At 39.5% G+C, this 23617-nt stretch overlaps 1 protein-coding gene across 3 annotated transcripts; it reads right to left on the reverse strand.

Annotated features, from left to right (window-relative positions):
* Positions 1-6504: 6504 nt before the first annotated feature.
* LOC143214115 (uncharacterized) lies at positions 6505-22930 on the reverse strand. 3 transcript variants are annotated; one of them, XM_076434761.1, is made up of 4 exons: positions 22438-22930; positions 22207-22261; positions 8057-8355; positions 6505-7418 (listed from the first exon to the last, which is right to left on the reverse strand). In XM_076434761.1, exons 1-4 carry the CDS (start codon positions 22496-22498, stop codon positions 7234-7236), a joined length of 600 nt encoding a protein of 199 aa, XP_076290876.1. In that variant the 5' UTR covers positions 22499-22930; the 3' UTR covers positions 6505-7233. The 3 variants fall into 3 exon arrangements, with proteins under 3 accessions (XP_076290876.1, XP_076290878.1, XP_076290877.1); XM_076434763.1 differs by lacking the exons at positions 22207-22261; positions 22438-22930 and adding exons at positions 8931-10232; positions 10787-14209; XM_076434762.1 differs by lacking the exons at positions 22207-22261; positions 22438-22930 and adding an exon at positions 8931-14209.
* Between the last annotated feature and the right edge of the window lie 687 nt (positions 22931-23617).

Consider the following 23617-nt stretch of genomic DNA (forward strand, 5'->3'; position numbering starts at 1 on the left):
AAAAACCAGCAAAAACTAAAGGAGGAAAGCTTCGCAAAAACGTGAAATGGACATCGAAGCGACATCTGCTATGACGCTGGCAAATCAAGACTTTCATGTTGTCTCTTTCGTTGTATGAATTCGATAGGTGAACGAACTAGGTGTAAAAATAGCTCCCTAGTGGACCTGCCCAATTTCGAGATCTACCGATGTTATTTGCTACAGTTGTGTTATGTTGCAACAATCTATTTCCAGTTACGATTATGATAAAGGCTAGCGCAGATGATTCTTGCCGCCTCTGTCGTGATACGCTATGTCTATTCCGGCAAGAATCATCTGCGCTCCAAAATCTGAAAATAGCGCCATTCCACGTACTGGCGAAACGCTCATACTTGTCGACAAATTTACCGACAGAGTTGCAGTTTCTGTTCGGACATTGTGGTGCCACCTGTGAAGAATGTAAGAAGCAATTACTATTTTAATATCGATAAAGAAGGTGGTGCTAGTGTTGAAGCACAAACGAGATGTAGAATTCTATATCTCGTCTGTGGTTGTGCAGTTTGCACTAGTTTGATTCAATCAGGGCCCGCTCTAGGGGTGGGGGGGACAACCCGGGCATTTGCCCGGGGCGCCAAAATTTAGGGGCGCCATTTTGGCTTTGGCTGTAAGTGTGAGAAAAATATTGATGTTTTAAATATTCAATTAATAGAAAATTTCAGACTACCCTTGCCAGACAATTTTGCTAAAAAAAAAAAATGGTCATTTTTGTTCAGCGCAGTGCTTGAAAAGGGGCGGCAATTTGTTTTTTTGCCCGGGGCGTCGTAACCGCTAGAGCGGGCCCTGAGTCAATATCTCATGTGGTGTAGCAACTGAAGAACCTGAAAAAATCAAAAGCACAGAAAAAGTCAGGCGTCAAAGCACAGCAAACTAGTGCAAACTGCAACCACAGACGAGATATAGAATTCTACATCTCGTTTGTGCTTCAACACTAGCACCACCTTCTTTATCGATATTAAAATAGTAATTGCTTCTTACATTCTTCACAGGTGGCACCACAATGTCCGAACAGAAACTGCAACTCTGTCGGTAAATTTGTCGACAAGTATGAGCGTTTCGACAGTACGTGGAATGGCGCTATTTTCAGATTTTGGAAGCGGATGATTCTTATCGGAATTTACATTGTATCTTATGGCGAAATCGGCAAGAATCATTCGTTTCATATAAGATTTATTGTATATAAACCTACCGAACTCTAAAGATAGCATTTCTAAATTGTTTTGCAAAAATCACAATGTTCCAAAAATTGAATACTCAAAACTGAACTAGCTAAAAATCCATTAGTCAGTCATCTTTAGCGTTATTATTATTTGTGTCCATAATTATAAATGTGATCTTATATTTCTTGTTCCGAGATTCTTAAAGGAATAGAATAGTAACGCTAAAAGAATTCCATATAATGTTGAGATAACAGGCACTCTCTGACGGTTCATTTTTCACAATATCGTAAATATAAAATAATGTGATGCGAAATAATTGATAAACTCGTTTGTTTTAAATTTCGACTTGGAACACTTTCATTATTATGGGTACATTTATATGCAATTCCCTAAACGTTTGATTTGGGCACATACAGCTGAACACTAGATATGAGGTATATGCTGATCTGTAGACTGCGGGTTTTATGCATTTATGACAAAAATGAGTAGGAGCAATTTAAAACAGAGAAAACAGGAGAATTCAGGATCATCGATCTACTATATTGCAACTGTTTTATATCATTAAAGGGAGAATTAATTTTTTGTTTAGTGTCTATCTTTCGTAATTAAGTCAGAAAACTTTTATTTCGCAAACAGATTCGCAGTTCACTAAGTACTGGACCTCGGTGCCCCATGAATTACAATGGAAAGACAGGGGGTTGGACAACGTTTTCCACGGTTTTATCAACGTCGTGGAACGCGACGATACGATCGGCACCGTGCATAGACACGCGTATCGATCCGGTGTGAAGCGATCCGTGAATTTGTCCCGGCTAAACGAGCCTAACCCGGGAACGGGCGCCGATACGATCGGGCTCGGCTCCTTGCGCAACGATCGGCAAGGGTTATGACACCCCCGGTTATGGCATCAATGCGCCGCGCACCGGGCCCGCGGTTATTGTCGAGCGAGTTGCACGTGTCGTTGATCGAAAGGTCCGAGAGCGTGTCCCGCTGGCGCAATCCCCCGGCTGCACCTACACGCTTATTCATTTAGGATTACACAAGCCGCAGGGGGGCAGGGGAGACATTCCTCTGTCGAATCGTCGAATGGGAACCACCATGACTCCCATGCATCGATTCCCGAACCGATTATCGAACGGAGCAAATTGGAATTCCACGTCTTCAATCTGTCGATGGCATCTTTGCTTCTTAGAGCAATAGGTCCTCTAGATGGAGGATCTTGTTTTGTGATTGATGGCGGGATTTGGGAGGTGCCGAGGGTGAAGCGGTGCTCATTGTAATCTTCGCTGTGCTAGGTTTTCGTTCATTATTAGACGATTCAGAATAGAAACTTCTTTTGGATAAAAATCGGCTTTTGGTGTTCGAAGTGCCTAGGCTAGGGGATGAATCTTCTCTTTCGGATTGATGGAGAGATTTAGGAGGAATCGGGAGTGAAACGATACTAATTGCAGTCTTCACTATACTACATTTGCACTAACTGTTGTGTAATTCTGAATGGAAGTCCTGTTCAGACGAAAAGATCGTTTTTCGCTTCCAGCGAAAGAGTTCGCTGGACGGTCAGCCGATTTTTAAACATCGTCGGCTGGATCTACCGCGGATTCCTTCTTCAAGGGAGTCCTTTGAGGTCCCGTCGAGCATCAAAGGACTTTCTATGCGCTTACGTGGAACTCGGTAATAGGAAGATGACGTTTATGAACCGGGGAACGCAACAAGAAGGCCCTGGAGCTATCTTTATCTCGGTGGAGACGCTCGCATCCGGTCTCGATCCTCATCCCAGACGGCCCCATCGTTCCATTCCGATCCCTTCCATCATCCTCTTCATTCCTTTCGTTCCTGCGTGACGTCATTGCCGATTTTTCACTCGGAAATTACCATTTCTATAGGCACATTCTTTTCAATTATGCATTTATGGGAAAAATCAAGACATTAGAAAAAATTTAAAGATTTCATAAAATAATTGAGGGAGAAAATGCTCTCTTTCATATGTTCTGTTTCTCACAACTGAATCAGCCAATATTTATTTCGCGCAGATCCGCAGTAATTAATTATCGATATAAAGGGTTCGGACACTGCAGCAGATCACCGACAATCGAAACGTGTCGATCTCTCCCCGGCACGATTTCACTCGCGAGCATCCTAATCAACCGTGAAATCCCATCGAGCAGCATCACGTTTCGATTTCACAGCAAACAACGATCCCAGTTGTCGAAACAAGGTGCAAAATCCTATAATCCACGAACAACCGCCCACGCAATCGGGCACTCACCCCTCTCGAACGTGTTCGAGGGGTGAGTCGGCTTCCTTAAGGTGTATGACCGAGGGTGGCAGAGGTTTATGGGACCCCGTGGAGAGGGGAACGACGTGACTCAGCGATGAGGATGACGTAAGAAAACGGGGAACTTAGGGGAGCGATGATAGAAAAAGAGAGCGAGCGAAGAGAGCAAGAGAAGCTCGACCTATCTTCGAACACTCTCCCCCTCTTTCTTTCGTTCGCGCTCGTGCGAGCGACGATTAGGGGATACGCCCTAAATCAACTTCGTTCCATGGTGTACCGAACAATTTGCTAGCGGATCATTCGTTTGTGTGCTCGTTCATAGTGCCTATAATTACTTTAAAAATATTTTGAATCAAAAATATTAATTTTAACAAACAAACAAATAAACAAAAACTGTCCACTTACTAGCTTGTGTAAATTCGATGACAGATCATTGTCTACCAAATTACAGCTAAAGAACAACACTAGAAATTCTTTTCCTTAGCAACAAATTAAATTCAACTGAAAACAATAAACAAAAACTGTCCACTTACTAGCTAGCATAAATTCGATGACAGTGCAATTTCAACCAAATTACAGCTAAAGAACAACATCAGAAATTCTTTACCTTAGCAACAAATTAAATTCAACTGAAAACACACCGAAGAATAAAGCTGTGAAGAACAGCTTTGAACCTTGAAGCAAGCATTGAAGAAAGCATCTGAGGATGCTTTAGAAGAAGACACGCGTCTCCCACATTATTCCGCAAATGGAACACCATAGTCAGCAGTGTCAGCAGAGTTCAGTGGTCCATTTAGCGTACAATTTGCGGGAAATGATACTCGATCATTTTTCCCTTGGTAATCGGCGATCAGAGATCGAAGGATCGGGTTCTCATTGGAAATGCGAAGGGCCACTTGTCGAGGGACGGGTAGAAGCCACGGGGTCCCATTAGTGAGAGGACATCGAGCGGGCTTATGCAACCGGCTGCGGACACTCGAGCCGCCATTGCTCCGGAATGTCCATTATAATACTCGCGACCGTCCATTCATGCGTTCGGATCCTGTCCTGTCATCCGCAGACGCGATCGCTTTGTTTCGCGTTTTGACGCCGGGGCCCCGCGTGACAGATTGAAGATCGATGCGACAATAGGCCGTGCATCGGATATTTCCATTGTCCCGTTAATCTGTCGCCGGTAATCCCATTGTACGCACCTGTTTCGCCGATCCGCCCCTGGCTCGCGGAAAAATCGCCAGCGATCGTCGAATTTTTTTATTCCTCGTCTTGCGGCGACTCTTCGGTTTTCTTCTTGTTCAAACGTGTTTCTTGTCCGTGGATATTTTTTATGGGACTGATTATGTGAGTTTAGTAACACGCTAATATTAGATAATTGACAGGTTCGAATACTTAATTTTTATCACGGATGAAAATAATTATAATAAGTTTTATTACGACAAATAATTTCATAGTCTCCATGTTTATTTGTTGAATGATCAGGTATTTCGGTAATTTTGTTGGTTCTAAATTATCAGTATTATCTGTACAGTTAAAAAAGACTTCATTCAACAATGTTGAATGTTGAATGCTCATGTATTTTTAAGTTTTCTGGCCTGAAAAAAAATATATTACATGCTCCGAATAATGGTAAATACATGTGCAAAATACCAATGCAAAATAATTTTCTGATTGCCTACAAAAAAATCCCAAAACTAACCTGTAAATGGCACTGAGAATATATCCTCTTATTCATTGCAACGTCGGCGCTACGAATTGGAAATTCGCAGAAGAGCAAGGCCAAGCAGCCTTATGGCATAATCGTGGACAAAGATAGAGAGAGATCAACGTAAGAGCCAGTCGCCCTTTCAATTCTCCGAGCCAGATCGATACATATAAAACGTGTAATTCAAGATTTCCCAGGGATCGGTTCTGTGCCGATCAGATCTGAATTGCGTCAACTCTCGGGTTGCATAATGACTGTAACGCCGCTGTTAGGGACTTTTCAACGAGACTGTATGCGCGGCTCGTAAATCGATTGACAATCTTCCACGAAATCCAGTAATCCAGTCACATTTCTATTACAATATACAATTTCAATAACTGTCAAAAAAAGAAATCTAAAATGGGTCATTTGACCCCTCGTGGTAGGTTTAGTAAATAATTCACTAAGCAACTCACAGATTAGATGTGAATCATCGTTCTCCGAAAGACCATAAACCGAACGCAAGTGTCGTAATGACAGTAAGCAGAGTATACTAATTAAAATGAAACAGAGATAAATTGCAGGATGACTCACGGTACCCTGATTCTGCGTCGATGCACGATGCGTTTCAAGGGAACTTTGTGGCGGCATCGATGGTGTGGATCGAGACTGTCCAGGGCGAATTTAACGAGAAAGCAAGAAAATCACCAGTCTCCGTAGCCGACCATAAAATCTTCGACCCTTAAATCCAATTAAGAGCGAGCCGACCCTCCGGTTAGAGCGTGTACAGAATGAGGACGATAAATAATCGTGGCCGGCACCCCCGTGGGGATTAAACAGCGCCTATAGTCCGTTTCGTGCTGAGTATTTCGCTAGTTACCGTGTCTTCCATTCGAATTTCCGTCAATTTAACCTTAACTCTGGTAATAGAAAAATGATCGTTCTACCTTACGATTTACTGCGACGCAACTGGCCCGCGTTAACGTTAAACGTACCAAACATTAACGGTAACTTTGTTCCTAAAAAATTGTTTAACACTAACCCTACCACCGCCGATCAAAATGACAGTTCCAGATTTTCTATTTTACTATTATTGAGATAATAAAAATATACTTCATAAGAAATCATTGTATAGATATCTTTAGTAGAGCACGTATTATGATAGACGCCGCACAAAGTCTAAATAAAATTAATCTTGTCATTTTCATAAGGGAACGTGTACCAGTTACTTTTAAGGCTCGGTAGGTTTATAATGTTAATATTAATATTTCCGAATTTTTAACTCGAAAGGTTAAGCTGAAAATCGGTTGAAAACAGATTCTGTTGCATTCGAATGACACCTTCGTTGTTTAACGGAACGGTTTCATTTTATGACATAATTTACAGTTCAATGATGTTTTTCAACGTATACATATGTGAAATACGAACGATTTTATTTTATGATACAATTTAATAAATTAATAATATTTGACATAATTTATAAAGCACGGTTTTGTGTAACATATGAAGATATTCTTCTCGAAATTAATGAGAGAACATTGGTCCAGCAAGTGGCAAGATATTATTTTTATCCAGTATTATCTGAAATCATTGCACAAGTGTCAAATTGTACCCACTTTCGTAATGGACAACCTATACATTGAACAAAACCTATACTTTGTTGTACGAAGGGGATAGAAGTCATGATCATGACCTACAACTAACGTGGGAATAGTGGGAATAAGGATAAAAGTCACAATCGATAAAAATATATACGTAAAAGTTGTTAAATAAATAGGAAGATTAAAGTTTTGTACGGCGATTCGTAGCGCTAGAAGCTTCTGAAACTTCAGTGCTATTATTTTTAAGCATTATATATGTTATTCAACGCCGTAATATTGGGGGAAAGGAATAAATAACTTGGTATATTAAAATAAATAAATAATTGGGCGCGCGATTAAAACGTGGATCGATGACATGTGCGTGAATTGAGCGACGAGGGTGAGATTTAATTAGCCTCGCGCTTTAAAATGGCGACACTGGGCCACTCACAATGGACGACAAGCCTGGCTAGTCGCTCTTTTGATCGTTCGATGTACCCAGACCTACTTCAGACCAACTGTTCGTCGTAGTCGCTGCCGTTTTGGTGGTCCCCTTAGGCGAGGTTTGGGTTTGGGTTTGGACGGCCCGCAATCATAGCAATCGCCATACGCGTCGTCGCTGCTGCACCCGTCCGAACAGCCGCCCTTGGAACCACCGCAGGACGGCGAAGGACCCGAAGAAGAACCTCCTGAAATACAAACCAGATTTTCATATTATTTTTCTGGACTTTGGAAAATATCGTAAGACCAACTGGAAACACTCTGATATTTTTATTTATAAGAAATGTCTATATTGTGTCTGGGAATTGTTCGCCAGCTGGTCACTAAAACGATGCATCTTTCTATGCACGACACTCTAACATTACAAATTTTCCATTGAACATTTCATTCCGAGGAAATAAGAACTAACCATTGAAAAGTTCATTTAATTGTTAGCTTGTAATTATTTTATAAATTGAAGTAAAGATTTTCTGATTATGTTGTCGATAAAATATATATGTATATATATATTTTTATTATTATATTATATTTTATTATATTATTATTTATGTTTATTATTTATACATATAAATATATTTATTATATTATATTCTATTAAATTATGTTTCTAAAATAATTTCCTATAAAATCAAACAAAATGCAACAAGTCCTTAAATAATTACATCGACACACGGTAAATAGATATAAGAAAATTATGAATAGGATCCTACAGCAATGTGTCAACAAAGTATCGAAGGATAAAAATTAATAAAAAGTTAATTTCTTATATCCACAGCGAAGAACATTAATGTGATTAAAAATATTGAATAAGTGGAAAAAGACTCACTTGTTCGACGAGTCGGCTTCTTCTTCGCGCTGCAGGGTGATTTACAGAGTTTCGAGGTTTTCTTGGGTTGCAAAGTTCGCCCTTTGGCTTTGCCCTTGCCCTTCCTCCTATTCGGAGGACTGTAGTAACAGTCGTAGCAGTCGCAGTCGGAACAACCGCAACTACTGTCCGAGGACGTGGAGGAGAATGAATCTGAAGAGTCGGATGAGCTGTCGCTGGTGGAGCTGTCCGAGTCGCAGCGGCTGTTGCAACAAGACTTTGACTTCCTGGTCAAGTTCTTCGTGGCTGACCTTCTACAACTGTGAAAAACAGTTTATTTCCCTTTATTCTCTTCGTCCTTACAGATTACGTTCGATTCTTTTCTATTATCTATTTATTATTTATTCAGATTTATTCGTAAAACAATTTTGAAGAATATTCTGCCGTGATAAATTATCGTAAACATTTTTCGATTTGTCTATAACCATGGTGAAAATGATTTCAAGATGCTAATAAACCCACGAAAAATATTTTTACTGATAGTTGTTGTTACTGCAATTTAATGCGATTATTCAGTCGTATTTTTTCCCACGTTAATGATCAATCTTCAGTTGTTTAGTATTTATTTTATTAGACGAGTTACTTTAATTGTGTCGTATTTTTATTGTCAATCTTACAGTGTTCATAATTTCGCACCGTCTTCGCTAACCTACACTGTTTCTTACATTCGAATCAAAAGGGGATGGGAAAACAAATATATTAGACGGTCAGAAGGTTAAATTATGTACGCATTTATACCCACATATCAATTCAAATAAATAACTATACGTAATAGATATTAAATAAATAATAATCCTTCCATTTAGTACTCTTTTATTAATATATGATTGTTTACCTCATTCTACCGATGTTTTAGCAACAATGCCTTAAATATTCCCTCGCCTCAGATGTTGACTAAGTTTCCGTGTTCTCTTTATTGTTTGTACTACACGATTATATGATTTAACACAGTGCAAGATTCGCGATTAGAATTTCTATTGTATCACCGATCCACTGATATCCATATATTCGTGTCCAGGAGAATTTCACCGAAACGATGCTCGATTCTCGCGATCTGTTGCCCAAATGCGCACAGCTGACAACAGTTTTGGTTTTTATAGAAACGGTTCAGCTCCTCGGGTTCACCTTTCGGTAACCGTTTCCGTCGTTTGTGTACGTGACAATTGAACCGTTCGCGCTCACTTACCCATCATATTTTCGAAATATTACATCCGATCCTCTAAAAATCTCCAGTGGCGATTCGACCGAACAATAAGAATCAAACTGAACATGCATGACAAAATGCAGTACAAGTTTACATCATGCATTTTATTATGTTACGCACTAACATAGAAACTCAGGAATTAATTATGAATACGCATTGGTGGAAAATAAAATTCGTACTATTTCGAAATTAATTTACAATAGTTAGGTTACTATTATATACGTTAATTTATGATGGAAAGTTAAAAACAATTAAGTTTAGCATACGAAACCCATGACGTCTCCGACAAAAGAGATTAAGTAGTTAATCTTTCAATTTCCAAGAGTCCAGGGAGAAGATATAAAATGATTAATGACGTAGTACAGTCATTGAGTAGCTTGTTAATAAATGTTCAAACAGGCGAATTCCAAAAATATTTGCACACAGATTTTGCAAGCGTATCGTTCAACTATTCGTCTTTCGTTCTCCGTCCATCCGTTCGTTTGTTCCAGAGGGAATAATTGTACAGTTCGAGAGAAAATAGACGAAGAAACGAGCTCGCCTAACCAGTCACGTGCGACCATGCAACGTGCCGGCGCGGCGGCGGCGGAGGCGGCGGCTGCACTTAGGTTCACGGCCTGGCTCTACCTTGCCACTGCAACCAGCCGTTGTGACATAATACGCTCTCGCTGTTTCTCCACGGCGCTAATCGAACGCCGTGGAAAATCGCGACGGCCACTGTATTCGTTTGACCCTCTTCTCTTCGTTTCGTCTGCCATGGGAAACGTCCCGCAAGCGGTGACACCGTTCGCACTTCCGTGGAAACCGTTCCTGTTAACCATTCTTAACCGTAACAATCGCCGGGCACAGCTATCCAACTATCCAGCCCGATATTGTCCACAGAAGATCATTGAAATTTCATGTTTCAGAATTTGTTGTGGGCAGTGAGAGTAACTATAGCATACAAGGTTTTGTTTACATATTTTTCATCACGAAAAAATACAAGGAAGTAACATTTAAAATGAGTTTAGTTTTGTTGTCCTGCGATTTTTTTTTAACGGAGCTATAGCAGTTTGAACGCCCACGAAATCTAGTTTCAATCAAAGTGGATTAACTCATTGAAAAAAATTCGTAGATCAAGTTTCAAGGTGTCGTTGTAAAGAGGAAATTTCAATATTTAAATACGTGTTAGATTCAATCTTGAAAAAAATTTCCAAAATCCCTGGAGACGTGTCAATGTGTATTAACGTTCATTTACGATAAGAAAAGATGTCTTCGGCTCTCTATCTGCTACGCTATACAAAAACATCTCAGGAGAAAACGAACAAGGGGAAGTAAAATTAGAGGCTTTAAGCTTCAAAATGAGTCCAGTTTCACCGCCGTACGATTTGTCTCTTCGAAGTGATAATACTTTGAATATCCCCGATTACGCGAAAATTGGAAACCGAGTTTACAACCGTACTTTCTGGAACTGTAGCGACAATGCGCGGTTGAAACGCGTTCCTTACGTCTGTTCGCGGGGTTTGCACAATGTCCAGGTACTCTTAGGAATTTCCAGGTGTTCGCCTAACGATCCCCCGCCGTTGAAATGTCACATTCGCGGGTTCGTATGAACCTCCGTGTCCCCGAAGCATATTCGCGGAGCATCGCGAAGCGTCGCGCATCGGGGACAGCGAATTAATTCTGGATCCGAGCCGGCTTGCACAGCTGAATGGTTCGCCTGTTGTAATTTACCGTTAACGACAATTTAGCTCGTTGCACCGCGAGTTACAACGTTACAACACGGCCGTCCCGGCGAGCACCGAGCAGCTGCGTTGGCCAAGATAACTCTGTTAAAGGTCTCCGTCCAGTCACATTGTCCGGAATCTAGGTGGGAGTAGTTATGGTTAGATAATGGCAATGCCTGCGAGCATATAATTAGCGTCTTAGTTACGATACCGTGATATATCATTCTTTGTCCTGCATATCCGTGCGAGACGCGACCGCCGCGCCGCGCCGCGCCGTTTTACCCGGGCCGCTTTCAACAGAAACTTTCGTCACCGCCCTCCGCTCATAATCGCTCCTATTATATAATATATCGAGCGAGACCGTAAAACCTGCACACACGCGTTTACGATCTTTCCCATAAGAATGGAAGACCACGATCTTTCTCTTTTTTTGTTGAGGTCTTTACGAGCGCGCTTCCACCGTGAATCTCTAAATCTTTTTAACGAGTCGCCATTAACGGCTTGATGGGACGGATTCGCCGGGTTTATGACGAATTGCTAAACGAAGTTAGGCTATTCCGTGGAATTAGTTACTGTTCGATGATTTTATTGGCGTCGATTTGAGACTGCAGTTTCGGATGCACTTCGGGTTCGAGTTGCTCGTGATATTGGGAGTATGAGGATCTAGATTACATTCTCCGGATTATAGCATGATCTTGGGGCGACCTAGAAATCATTCTTTGGTGGAGGGAGCTACGGACAGGACTGATTTCTTGATTAAAGTTTATGTTCTTACCAATTTCTTGTATTGTCTTATACTTCTCAGCCATTTTTAACACCAGGACGCTAAAAGTTTCTGTTTTAAAATAACGAGGATGTGTCTATTCAAATTTATAGCCATTTTCTAAATACATCATAATATGTATATTGATGTTTTAAATAATATATGTATAATCTTTACAATCTGTGCACTGAGAAAAAAATCCTGTCGAAACAAAAAAAATATATGTTGATTCAATAAGATGTACTATTGAATAGTGCCAATATCATATGAACTTATTTTGATATTTAATACTATTGAATTTCAATAGCAAAACTCATTTCCGCCAATCATATAAGCGAATAGCTTGACATCAATGTTTTCAAAAAAAATAAGATATGGCCTCAAACCAATTCCAGTATAAATCAATACATTTCTCAAATTTTTTTAACAACATATCTGATTGAAGGAAAAAGAGAAATATTACGAATAATAATGTACGGTCTTGAATCGAATAATATTTTCAATCATTTCATGATAGACAATTCAAATACATCACGATTTGCTTCTAAATTTCATACTATTGAAAAGAATACATTGATATTCATCGAAGTAAAAAAAATTACAATAACACGCGTGTTATTGAAGTAACTACTTTTTTTTCTCAGTGTGAAAAATGAACAATTTCTAAGACGTTACGCCACTACCAAAACAGATAGAGATCGCGATGGAAAATGGGTTGCGGAGGTGTCGAGAGTTATTTTGAAAAACAGCAGTGGAAAAATGCTCGTCGCCCTAAATGGAGCGATGCAAAAAGTGGTTCACGTGTCGGTCATCGTGGCCTCCTGGCCGGCAAGGTTTTGTCGTTACGAGGTTACGCGACTACGTAAGAATAGTTCCATTTTGAGAGATATCGGCCGGCATAACGTGACCGACGGCCACGTGGTGGCGAGCACGTGTACGAAACGCGGGACTGTTACGTAACCGCGACGGATCCCGAGTAGAGCCGAACGATAAGAATCGACGCCTACGCGTTTGTCGCTCTATCGGGTTTTTTCGCGTCATCACTGACGCTATCGCGGATCTCTAAATATCCTCCAATATCCAAAATAAATTCGGATTTTCATTGAAATTTATACCTTCGTGGCCGACGTTAAACTCGAATAAAATAAATTTTTACAAATTTTATAAACAATGTACAGCAATGTGAATCATCATCTCAGTGAATCATCAATGAGCTTCTCTTCAAGGAGCTGTAATTCCCATAACTTTAACTATTTCTACTTCGAAAAATGATATCACATGGTCCAAATAATAGAAAATACATGTGCAAAATCCCGATACGAATCAGCCATCTGATTTCTTGAAAAAAATTCGTGACCTACCGACGCTGTACATCAGAGGACCATAAATGATTTTTCGATCGAGTCCGCGCATAGGGGTTTACGATAATTAGAATAACTCAGAGGCTCGAATAGGAGATACAGGGCAAAGGAGGCGAGTGAAAAGCAATTTTCTCGTTAGCCTAAACGCGCGATATTACGCGGCGATGTTGCACAACGGCGTAACGAGCCGGCGATACGCGCGAAACGGGACCTCGCGTAATGAATCTTCATTCCTATAAATAGCCATGTATCAAACCGTCCGGATTCCTCGACATACTTCGGGCGAAACTCGCCTGAGAGTGATCTCCGACGAACGCGATTGCTATAGCACTCTTGTTCCCTGTGGAATTTCGATTTTCCACCGCCCGGTACCAAAATGGCCGCGTGCGCCGTCGTTGAAGTCTCCGCTTCGCACGTTACTGTTACGCGAAACTCTTGCGATTTAATTAATCTCCTCGGTGCCTGAATATTTAGTAACAATTCCTATTTGCTGGATGGGTATTAATGCACCGTGGTGAATTGACTAATTGTTGCAGTAGTAGTACATGCGATTAACGTTGCGGGATTTTATGCTGTAGCAATTTATGATCTGTTAATATGTACATACATATTGTGATTTGTGAAAAAGAATTATACAAGAATTGATTTAAATCTTATTCTTTCTGTTCGACTTATTTTTCTTTAGAGAATTATCTTGTATTCATTTCTGCCAGTAATTAGAAGTCATCCTGTATAGTGTTTATGGCGTATTCGATTAAGCATACGTCGAAAAATATGATCGAGAGCAGTACCAGCTGTAGCCGCATCGTATGGCGGCACGCTCGAATAGTACCGTTTAATGTACCACATTTCCCCGGCGTTAAAGAGACGAATCGGTTGACACTGCTGGTCCAGATAACGGTACCACAGTGTCGTTACATCGGTTACATCTTACACGAAACAGGCTGACCCCGATGCTCTCGAAAATCGCGTTTGCGTAACAAGATCGACCTGCGATCGACGCGTTCGATCGAATCCACGTTAAAAAGATCTCCAGACATTATTAGACTGAGGACTTTTCTGCAAATCTCTGTCCATTGTAAGACATAGGAGTCAAATACACATTTTTTCCTTTCTTAACACTGGGTTTTCGAAGCATTAAAAGTGACCATTTTCCACTATTTATTTGGTCGTAAAGAAAGAAATGCAAGATTTAAACCTATGTTTTTAAAGTGTTATAACTCACATAAAAACAATTTTAATAAAATTGTTTTAATAACAACAATAATATAAAAATTAATTTTATAGAAAATTTAATATTGTTTAATAGTAATATTAAATTATTATGAGAATTGATTTTAATATTATTGAGGGGAATAGTATTGAAATAATTTTTACAGAGAATTTAATATTATTTAAAAATATAAAGTTGTGCATTCGTTGACACTTCCTTCGCCCCATACTTCGCTGATATTCCGAGCCGCTTGAGTGGCACTAAAAAAATAATGTGAAAATCGCGTTTTGACGTTCTGAAATAAAAGTCAAATAATTTCATAAAAATGAAATTATGAATAAAATTCAATATCGAAAGGATAATTAAATAGAGCGCGTAAAATAAGCTTTAAAATGACATTACATTAAGGTAGATATTTATTGGTATAAAATCGCAATTAAAACAAAGGAGCAAAATCCTGCATTTCTGTCTTTACAACCTAATATAAATGTAGCGAGAATGTGTTTGTCTCCGAATTTGTGGACATTTTTGAAAATAATATGTACCCACAGAAATAAATTATCATGGATGCATCTTTCAAATTTTAATAATTGTAAATTAAAAATATTAATTATCCTAGTGTTAATAATTTGTTTTAGTATTTCTACCATTTTTCAATTCTCTGACACTCATTTTTCTAATAAATGCATCTAATGAATGTTTCCTTAATCCTGTGATTGATTTAACAGAATTTAGAGATTGGAGTTTCGAGAAAATCGATCACCGCGTGGCGACGCTCAAAACGCTCAATCTGACCGAGTTGCCTTCCCCGAGGAAAAACTTGACCTCGTTGCCGCAAATACTGCGAGGAAAACCGTGAAACAGCCTGAATCGCGGGGAAGTCGAATGTTTCGGTCGAGCCAGGCCTTTGTTGCAGCACCGTCACCAGCGTAGAAGAGGACTCATCGTCGTTTCCAATTTCACTTAGGTTTTCTTTCGTGCTTTGTCATACACTGTTTTTTCGCTCTGAAATAGAACGAGCGAATTTATTCGACATTCTCCTTGTCGATCACAGACTTCGTCATTTGTCCCAAATTCGCACGAGCGTATTTATTCCACGGTTTTCCTGTTGATTGTAGACTGTTTTTGGAAGAAGAGGCTGTAGATGAATTCATTGTTATAATAACTGTCCACCCCACTCCTGGTTTTCGCGTACTTTGGAAGATTGCAGTAGTTGGACAGCTACTATGACTGTCACAGTATACAGCACTGGCTTGGGTTAAATTTTTATCGAATTTCAATGAAGCATTTAAGTATATTTATTTCAAAATTAATGTAGACAGAAATTCAACGCCTCGGCAGATCAATAATTTTCCCAGCAAGAGATTTCCCCAACAAAATAGGAGAAAAATTTATAAAAAAAACTTTTTAAAAACCACGCTTATATTAAAATGCACTAAAAAGGAGAAAATAATTTTTTCCCTGGTTCTCCATAAAATACCGAATCCAGTGAAATTATTAATAATATTTTTCCCCAAAATTTTAAGCAATTAGTTCAAAATTTCTTTTGTTAGAAAATTAGTGTCGGAATAGATAGAAAAATTTAATATAAATTTAAATAAACTCATGACATTAGTGATTATAAAAATAAAAGCGTGGAGCGCTAAACTATATTGACGTAATCTTCGTGGACACTTCACGCTTTTATTTTTATAGTCACTAATGTCAGGATTTTATTTAAATTTATATTCAATTCTTCTATCTATTCCGACACTATAATTTTGTAACAGAAGAAAATTGCTTAAAATTTTGGGGGAAAATATTATTAATCAATTAACTGGATTCGGTATTTTATGGAGAACCAGGAAAAAGATTATTTTCTCTTTTCTAGTGCATTTTAATATATTTTAATATAATAATTTTAATATAAGCGTGGTTTTTAGAAAGTTTCTTTTATGTATTTCATTTTCTACTTTTATTGTCATCGGAAGCAAAGTGTGTATACAAAATTTCAGCAAGATTGGACTATGGGAAAAGGCTTAAAATTCGATTACAAGGTTTGATGCATACAACAACAACAACAACAACAACAACACGGCAAGTTAATATGAGCGTGGTAAAAAAAAGAAAGGATCAGACAATTAGTTGTAAAATGTGTGAAAGACGTTACGAAAGAGGAGGTGAAAAAATGGATCGCAATACATTCTGTCTCGTCACGATCGCTTTTTCTCGACTGAGAACCGGACCGCCATTTTCTCCGTTCCCCAGCTAATAAATAACAATCCCGTCCCGTTTAATGCGCGATACAGATATGTCTGCATATACATTCTATAGACAGCTGCAAGGTAAGTCGCTGCAACCGAGCGGTTCACGTTATTACATAAGATTTTCGCTGGCGAGCGCGTTGGGAAATCGGCGTATCGGATCCGTTGTACCTTGACACCGGTAGATTGGAAAACTGGCTGACTTCTTTCCTTACTGGTTGCTTTCTACATTGTCGAGCCGTCCGTTCTGTTAGCCAACCAATTACCTCAAACATTTCAATTAACTTCGCATTCAACCGGTCATTCTTACGAAAATTGTGTGCATCAATTTTAACACATTACCGATCGGTGATTATTGCATAATTTTGTACAATCTATAGGATGGTGCATGGCTAAACACTTTTTAATGGAACCTCCGATAGCAACAGCAATTTTCATTGTGATCTAACAAGTCACCTAATATAATGTCATCTAATAGTTTCATTTCAACTCTTTTGATACAGCACAATTATTGAAAATCCTATTAATAGGCTTCCGGTAGGTAAAGTGTTGAGAAATGGGGGCCAAACAAATTGCCTTCAACAGTTCTAACTTCTAACTTCTAACAAGTAGACAGCGGATTTTATGCACATTTATAACAAAAATGGGTGGGTGTAATTCGACACAGCGAAAACATTAGAAGAATTTAAAAACACTGTTATATTATTTTCGAGCTATTAAACATATTAAGAAAGGCAATAAATTTCTATCTCACCCCAATTAGTTGCAAATCGGGTAGAATTTTTGAGTTCTCTCAAACTTTAAAAAAACGACAAATTAACCCAAAAGAACCTAACCTAAAAGACCGTAAAGGACCTGAAAGAAATACAGAAGAGAGTAAAAACGCATCCTCAGCAAAGAAGTGAACAGTAGCTATCTCGTCTGGAACAGAAGAAAGAAGTCTGATTTCTCGCGGCCGAGAAGCGGGAGAATCAAAATATTTGTTCGAGCAGTGGCCGTCCCAGCGAATAAAATAATGCTCATCCGGTGTCCGATTTGCAACGGTGCGGTGCATTGGGAGTCGGCTTCTCGGGGCGGTGCATATCTGTGCAGCCGGGGGACACAATCGAAAAGAAGCTCGGTGTCTGGAGAGGAGGCGGCCGCGTTGACGTAACCCGTGACATGCGATATACACGATGAGGATAGCCGAGAAAACGGAGGCTGGCATTGCTACGGCGACTCGAAAAAGTAGGTTTCTGGAGCGGAGCGGCACCGGCGTGCAGCATGCACCGGAGGGGGCCGAAGGCCCGCGAAATTGCGATAGAGAGCCACTGCAACTGTAACGCGAATATCCGCGGCCCGAGAATTTCGCAAGAGCATTTCGATCGGCCCGCGAAAATCGGCCAAGGGGAACGGAGACACGATCGACCTCTCCTTGCCTCGAGGAATCGAACGGTTCGAGATTCGCGCGCGATTTTATCGGAATTTTTACGGATGCTCCACGTCTTAAATGTTTATTCACTGGAAAATTAGACGACTTTTAGTATAGAGAAATGTCCCCCCACGTACATTAATTGTGTTAAAATAGTTACAGTTTGGTTTGGATAAAATTTTGGCTTGACGCCATACTAGGTCATCGGCCGTGAGGGCTCTAGACGCGTTCCGCAGTGGATGTAGAAAATATTTCTTGCTAAATCGATAGAAGATGCTAGGAAGAACTGGTGCAGTCTTTCAACAGTGTGTGTGTGATTAGTAATCACTGATTACTGTTCGTGGAAAACTTTTTTAAATAACCAGAAAAGACAAAAGAAGTACATTTAAATGAATAATTAGAGCAAAAAGCTGGAAATTATTTCCGACTTTCAGAGACATTACAATAGGGTCCGAGCATGATATTTGCGACGAGTACATTTGTTGGCGTCTTCGCTATCGACGCTCAACTACTTCCTTGGTGTTACGCTCGCCAGCGGGTAACCTCGATTGCGACGGCCTCGATTTTGCGATGAAAACATCGGCCGGGTTGCTTGTACATGCGGTCTACTCGCGTTTCTTTGCCACACGGATGTTAAAACGTCCGTGGGCTCCATTTTCAGGTTCTACGTTGCTGTAGAACCCGTCAGACTTGTATTCTGTATGATTGCGCGCGAGATATGTGGGTGCACGGGAGCTCAGGCAGCTGCGCGGAGGATATTGCACTGTAGACTTGCAATTCTATAATTCCATAGTTGAATTCTATAATCATTCTATAGTTGATCAACTTTAGAATGTTTTACGATACGAGGATTCATTTTTACTCCTAAAATTTCCACGAGATTACATTAGTTACATGTTCTGCAAATCTACTATTCAACAGTGTTGGACAATTCTACGATTCTGAAAGGTTTTAAAATTCCATATGTTATCCCCACCTTTGAAAATTTTAGAATTCCACATAATTCTGCAATTCCACATACAAACTTGATACCATATTTAGACGGTTCTCCCAACGAGTGCCTCGCGCCGCAAAATTTCGCAATTCAGCCATTCTACTGTTCTATAAAGTCTCGATTTCGCTTTACTGCGCGTTTCAGCTCGATTTCGCAAGTTCCCCGATCCCGCAGGGTTCTACCTTGCCGCGAACCAAATTTCCGCACCGGTTCCCGCAACCAAACAGTTGATCCGTGTTTCCTCATTAGTGCGTCCCGCGCGCTATGTCCACAAATTGATCGGTTTCCAAACGAAGTCCCGAGCAATCATCAACGAAACACTTCACCGCGTTTCACTGGCCGTTGCTAAATGATCATTTTGCAAGCGAGGATGGTTGTTGAAAGAAATAGCCGTAGAATTTGCTGCCAAATGCTGCCTAGCCCGATCTGCGCATCTCTGTAATACTGACCACCACAGGTCACATGACCGGTTTCAGATTTTACATTTTCCAATCGTTGAAATTGCCAAGATGCTTCACAGGAACTTATTCAAGCAATTTCCTTATTGCATGTAGTACAATAAAAATCGTTTAGACACTGAATAAATGTGATCGATTAGTGTTAAAAACTGCTGGACCGAGTAAACGGAGCGTTTGAAGCGCGTTTTCCGGCGCTGGCGCGCTCACGATCTAATTAGCGGAGGCTGCGAATGGCGGCTCCGGGATTTCCTAAGCCGCGGCCCCGCAGTAAAAGTTTGCGATCATACGAGCGCGAGCGCACACGGTAGCTCGCATTATGTCAGACTTCAAGCCTGTTACGTAAGGTTTACCGTAAGCTGGTTAACGAGCGAGCGGTACCTTTGCGAGCCAGGGCCGTCGCTGTTTTCTTACCTTGCGTAGCCTGGATTCTTCTCGGATGTTTGTTCCTGCGACGAGACAGATGTTTAACAAGAGAATATTAACAAATTTACTGGCGATTATTTCAAAATTTTTGAAAATTTGTTCATGACTACACAGTTTTTTAATGAGCAATTTTAATCTTAAATCAACTCATCCTCGATAACGTACTCCAATAATTTAATTTGTTATTAACCCCTTGCAGTGATTAGAACGTCTTTATGCACAGAAATGTCGTAGAAGGGAAAAGAAAATGTATATTTTTCGTATGGCTACATTTATTTTAATGCTTAAATATTGTTTACAAACGAATCAAATTTTATTTCATCTAAAATGAAACGCGTAACATTCACTTTTGTTAGACTTTGTTAAAAACATTAATACGTATACATTTGGTTAATACATACTGTCGGTGTAAAAAGTATTCGTGCGCCGCGCCCTTTAAAAGAGAATAAAATTTTTATAATTGTACCAAACGCGACCTGATTTTGTATAATCAATTAGAAACATTGGTTTACGAAATGATACGCAGAAGAGATTTTCCAAAAATGATAATTTACAAGGTTATATGCAAAAATAAAAAAGGCATTTTTTAAAACTTCTTTATGTGTGGGCCCTTAATGAAAATTTAAAATAAATCTTCTGTAGATCTATGTTAGTTATTTAATTTAGAAATTATATTCTATTTTGTAGTGCGTACGAATACTTTTTACACCCACTGTATATACAAGATGAAAATCCTATGGCTTCCAGTAGGTAATATGTTAAAATGGGAAATTTGCAGAATTTTTGAAGTGACAGCATCGTTGAAGGAAAGAACCTCTTTTAGCAGAGTGAAGAAATATACGCAAAACAAGCAGAAAAAAAGTTAGTTTGAACAAGTCACTAAACGTGCGATCAGTTTCTTAACGATGGTCAATAAAAGAGAAATCACCGAAGCGAAACAGAAAGGAGATCGTCCCGAGTAAATCACGCGTTCCACGAAATGATTGCACGCAAACCGTTCACCTAACTGTTTACACCATCCAATTATGTTTTGATCGTCGAAGAGAGGACACCACAATGTAAATAAGGCGCTCCGTTGGCATCATCGTGTTTTTGACTGTCGTGTTTAGGTCGGTGTTGACGTGATGCGAGATTATGGGATTGGTGAAAGGGAGGGAGATGTTTGTGAGAACATCGTAGATCACTTGAGAGGATCGTAGAAAAGAGGTGATAATAGCCGAAGAGAGATCGAATCATTTTCCAACATAAAATAGAATTCTATGTAAAAATTAAAATTACTTAATTTAAGAATGAAGGAGCGTGTTTTTTGCGAGTCGGTGTTTTTGGCTGCTGAAGCGATAACCGATCGCTCGAAGGCCATTATCGACGCATTTCTGACGCATAAGAGCGTCGTAATTTCATGTTGCGTCTGCGAACGATAAACCGAATTTCGTGTTTTCAACGGCAATGACTATTTGCGTTGCCGAAATGTTTGTTTCGATAGTTGAGAGGTCTGTTTTCTAGAAATTCAACACGGCAAGTGGTCCACGGCATTCTAATCATCTGAGCGAGTTCCTCGAGGAAAATTACCATGTAAAATTATATTAGGTCAGTGCAAAAGTCCGTGGCCAATTTTATATTAAATTGCAAGGAAGAATCGGGCACCACCTTTTGCACTAACCTAATATTTCACTTACCATTTCGAATTTTCGCTGTGAACCATATATTAGATGATTGCAGAAGTTGGAAAGTTGCCCACTTTTCAGAGTACCTCAAGATCTTTCTTCAAATTGGTAGTTTTTTTCCAAAAAAGATAGTCGGCCTCGAATTTTTGCAATCATCGTGTATTTGAACATCGAAGACAAACACTGGTCGAAAAATAGGTTAAATATCGAATTTGCGAGAGGATTTATTCGCGACGATGTTGATCCCCCAAAATTGAGCGGTCTGCCTCAGATTAAAAAGTTTTACGGTTACTTAACAAAGGTTGTAATTCACAGGCAACATTGGAAATCGATTAGCGAGAGATTGATCGATCACCGGACGGTCAAAGTCATCCGGAACGATCGTCGCGAAAAGATAGCTATCGGATCGTTAACATTTCTTCGCCTCTCTCTTTTCGAGAATAAGAAAAAGATGTATATGACAAGGAGAGGGGAGGGAATTGAAGAAAAACAAAATGCCGTGACATTATGCAATCAGTATCGCTCGGCAAGGTCAGTTACATCGGCTCCGCTTGTCGAAAATATAGAGAGACAAGTGAAAAGACAACGTCATCGGCTGAATGTAAACAATAAACGCGTTGCGCAACCGCTGTCGATCGAATTTACGTAGATAAAAGAGAATAATGACTCACGTGTTCGGGAACTGCGCAAACAATTTTTGTTTGTGCGACTGCAGACGGCCTCTTCCTGAAAATCATCAAATTGCAAATGAATTTTCATATTTTTAATTTGCCAGATTCTAATCGACATATCAGTACAATAATCAATCGTTATATTTTTATCACGCATGAACGTTTTATCCGTTACATGTATACTGTACATTTTATTGCAATGCTTTTTTCTGGTTTTGATGTCCTTGATACCTTTGATATTTCGTGGAATTTGTTCGGCGGCAGATATTTCGTGCATATCGATGATCGGCATTGATTGGCGGAGGCACAATTAAATGCAACACAACGGGCGAAGGCTAATTGCTCCGAACAATAGCCTTATCGACCGTCTTCAGCAAATACGAATTAATTATGCAAGTCGCGAACGCAGTTGATTGCGGGTACGAGTAAAGCGCAAAGATAATCACGAGAGTGTTTTGGAAAATGTTTTCGCACGATCTCGTTCGGTCTACGAGACGCATCCTTGACGCGTGATTAATGAAAATGTCCCTCGATGCTCTTTATCAGCAGAAGCATGTTGGTTCGTTTCAATTTTGCCAGACATTCCTTTCTTTAATTTTTCTATCAAATTTGTTTAACGCCTTGCCCTACGATTTATTTTACGGTTTCAGTGATCACAACTTTTTTTGTAGTTCGTAGTTTCCTGAAATAGGAGAAAATTTATATCTATTGTGTACGCCTACATGTTCTCCAATAACTATACGTTAACAAAATCAAAATAGAATTTCATCTCGGTTTAAAGGAAATTGATATCCGTGCACATTCGTTAGAATCTGTGCAAAATCTTCATCACGAGTCTGACACGATATTATTTGACATAAAATTGCTTTACATGACCAAACATGCACCTCGTTTTTGTTCCATAAAACGGTACAAAAAGAATCGTACATCACTTTTCAAGATGTCGTTTTAAAGAGGAAGCCTCAATCTTCAAATCCATGGTAGAGTCAGTTTTTAAAAAAATTTTTCAAAACTTTTATAGACGTTTTAATTAACGGTCGATCTCATTTTCGAGGAAAAAACGTGTCTTCATTTCTTCAAACGCTATAGCATGTAGGGGCAACTTAGGGGGAAATGAATAATGGCTTGCGAAAGTAGACGCTTCAAACTTTAAATTGACTCCAGGTTTATTGTTGTATGATATTTTTTTACGACGTTATAACAATTTAATCGAGCACTAAAATTGAGTGAATGGCACTGGTTGCCTCGTGAAAATAATGAGAGATTAAACTTGTTTAAACTTTGCACGCTTGTTATTACAATACCTGCTCGAATACATATATTTTTCAATTATGACAAAAATCATTGCATTTAGGAGTGCAAAAATTAAAAATACTATTATTTTCGATTTATTAAAATTATTCAAGAAGAA

This window comes from Lasioglossum baleicum, chromosome 12 (assembly GCF_051020765.1).
Source record: "Lasioglossum baleicum chromosome 12, iyLasBale1, whole genome shotgun sequence".
Taxonomy (NCBI): Eukaryota; Metazoa; Arthropoda; class Insecta; order Hymenoptera; family Halictidae; genus Lasioglossum; species Lasioglossum baleicum.

Coding starts and splice junctions, on each gene's coding strand:
- LOC143214115 (XM_076434761.1), bottom strand. CDS start 22,498: ATGCCGATCATCGATATGCACGAAATATCTGCCGCCGAACAAATTCCA. Junction 22,262..22,437: donor AATTCCACGAAATATCAAAG/GTATCAAGGACA, acceptor GATGATTTTCAG/GAAGAGGCCGTCTGCAGTCG. Junction 8,356..22,206: donor TTTGCGCAGTTCCCGAACAC/GTGAGTCATTAT, acceptor TGTTTTTCACAG/TTGTAGAAGGTCAGCCACGA.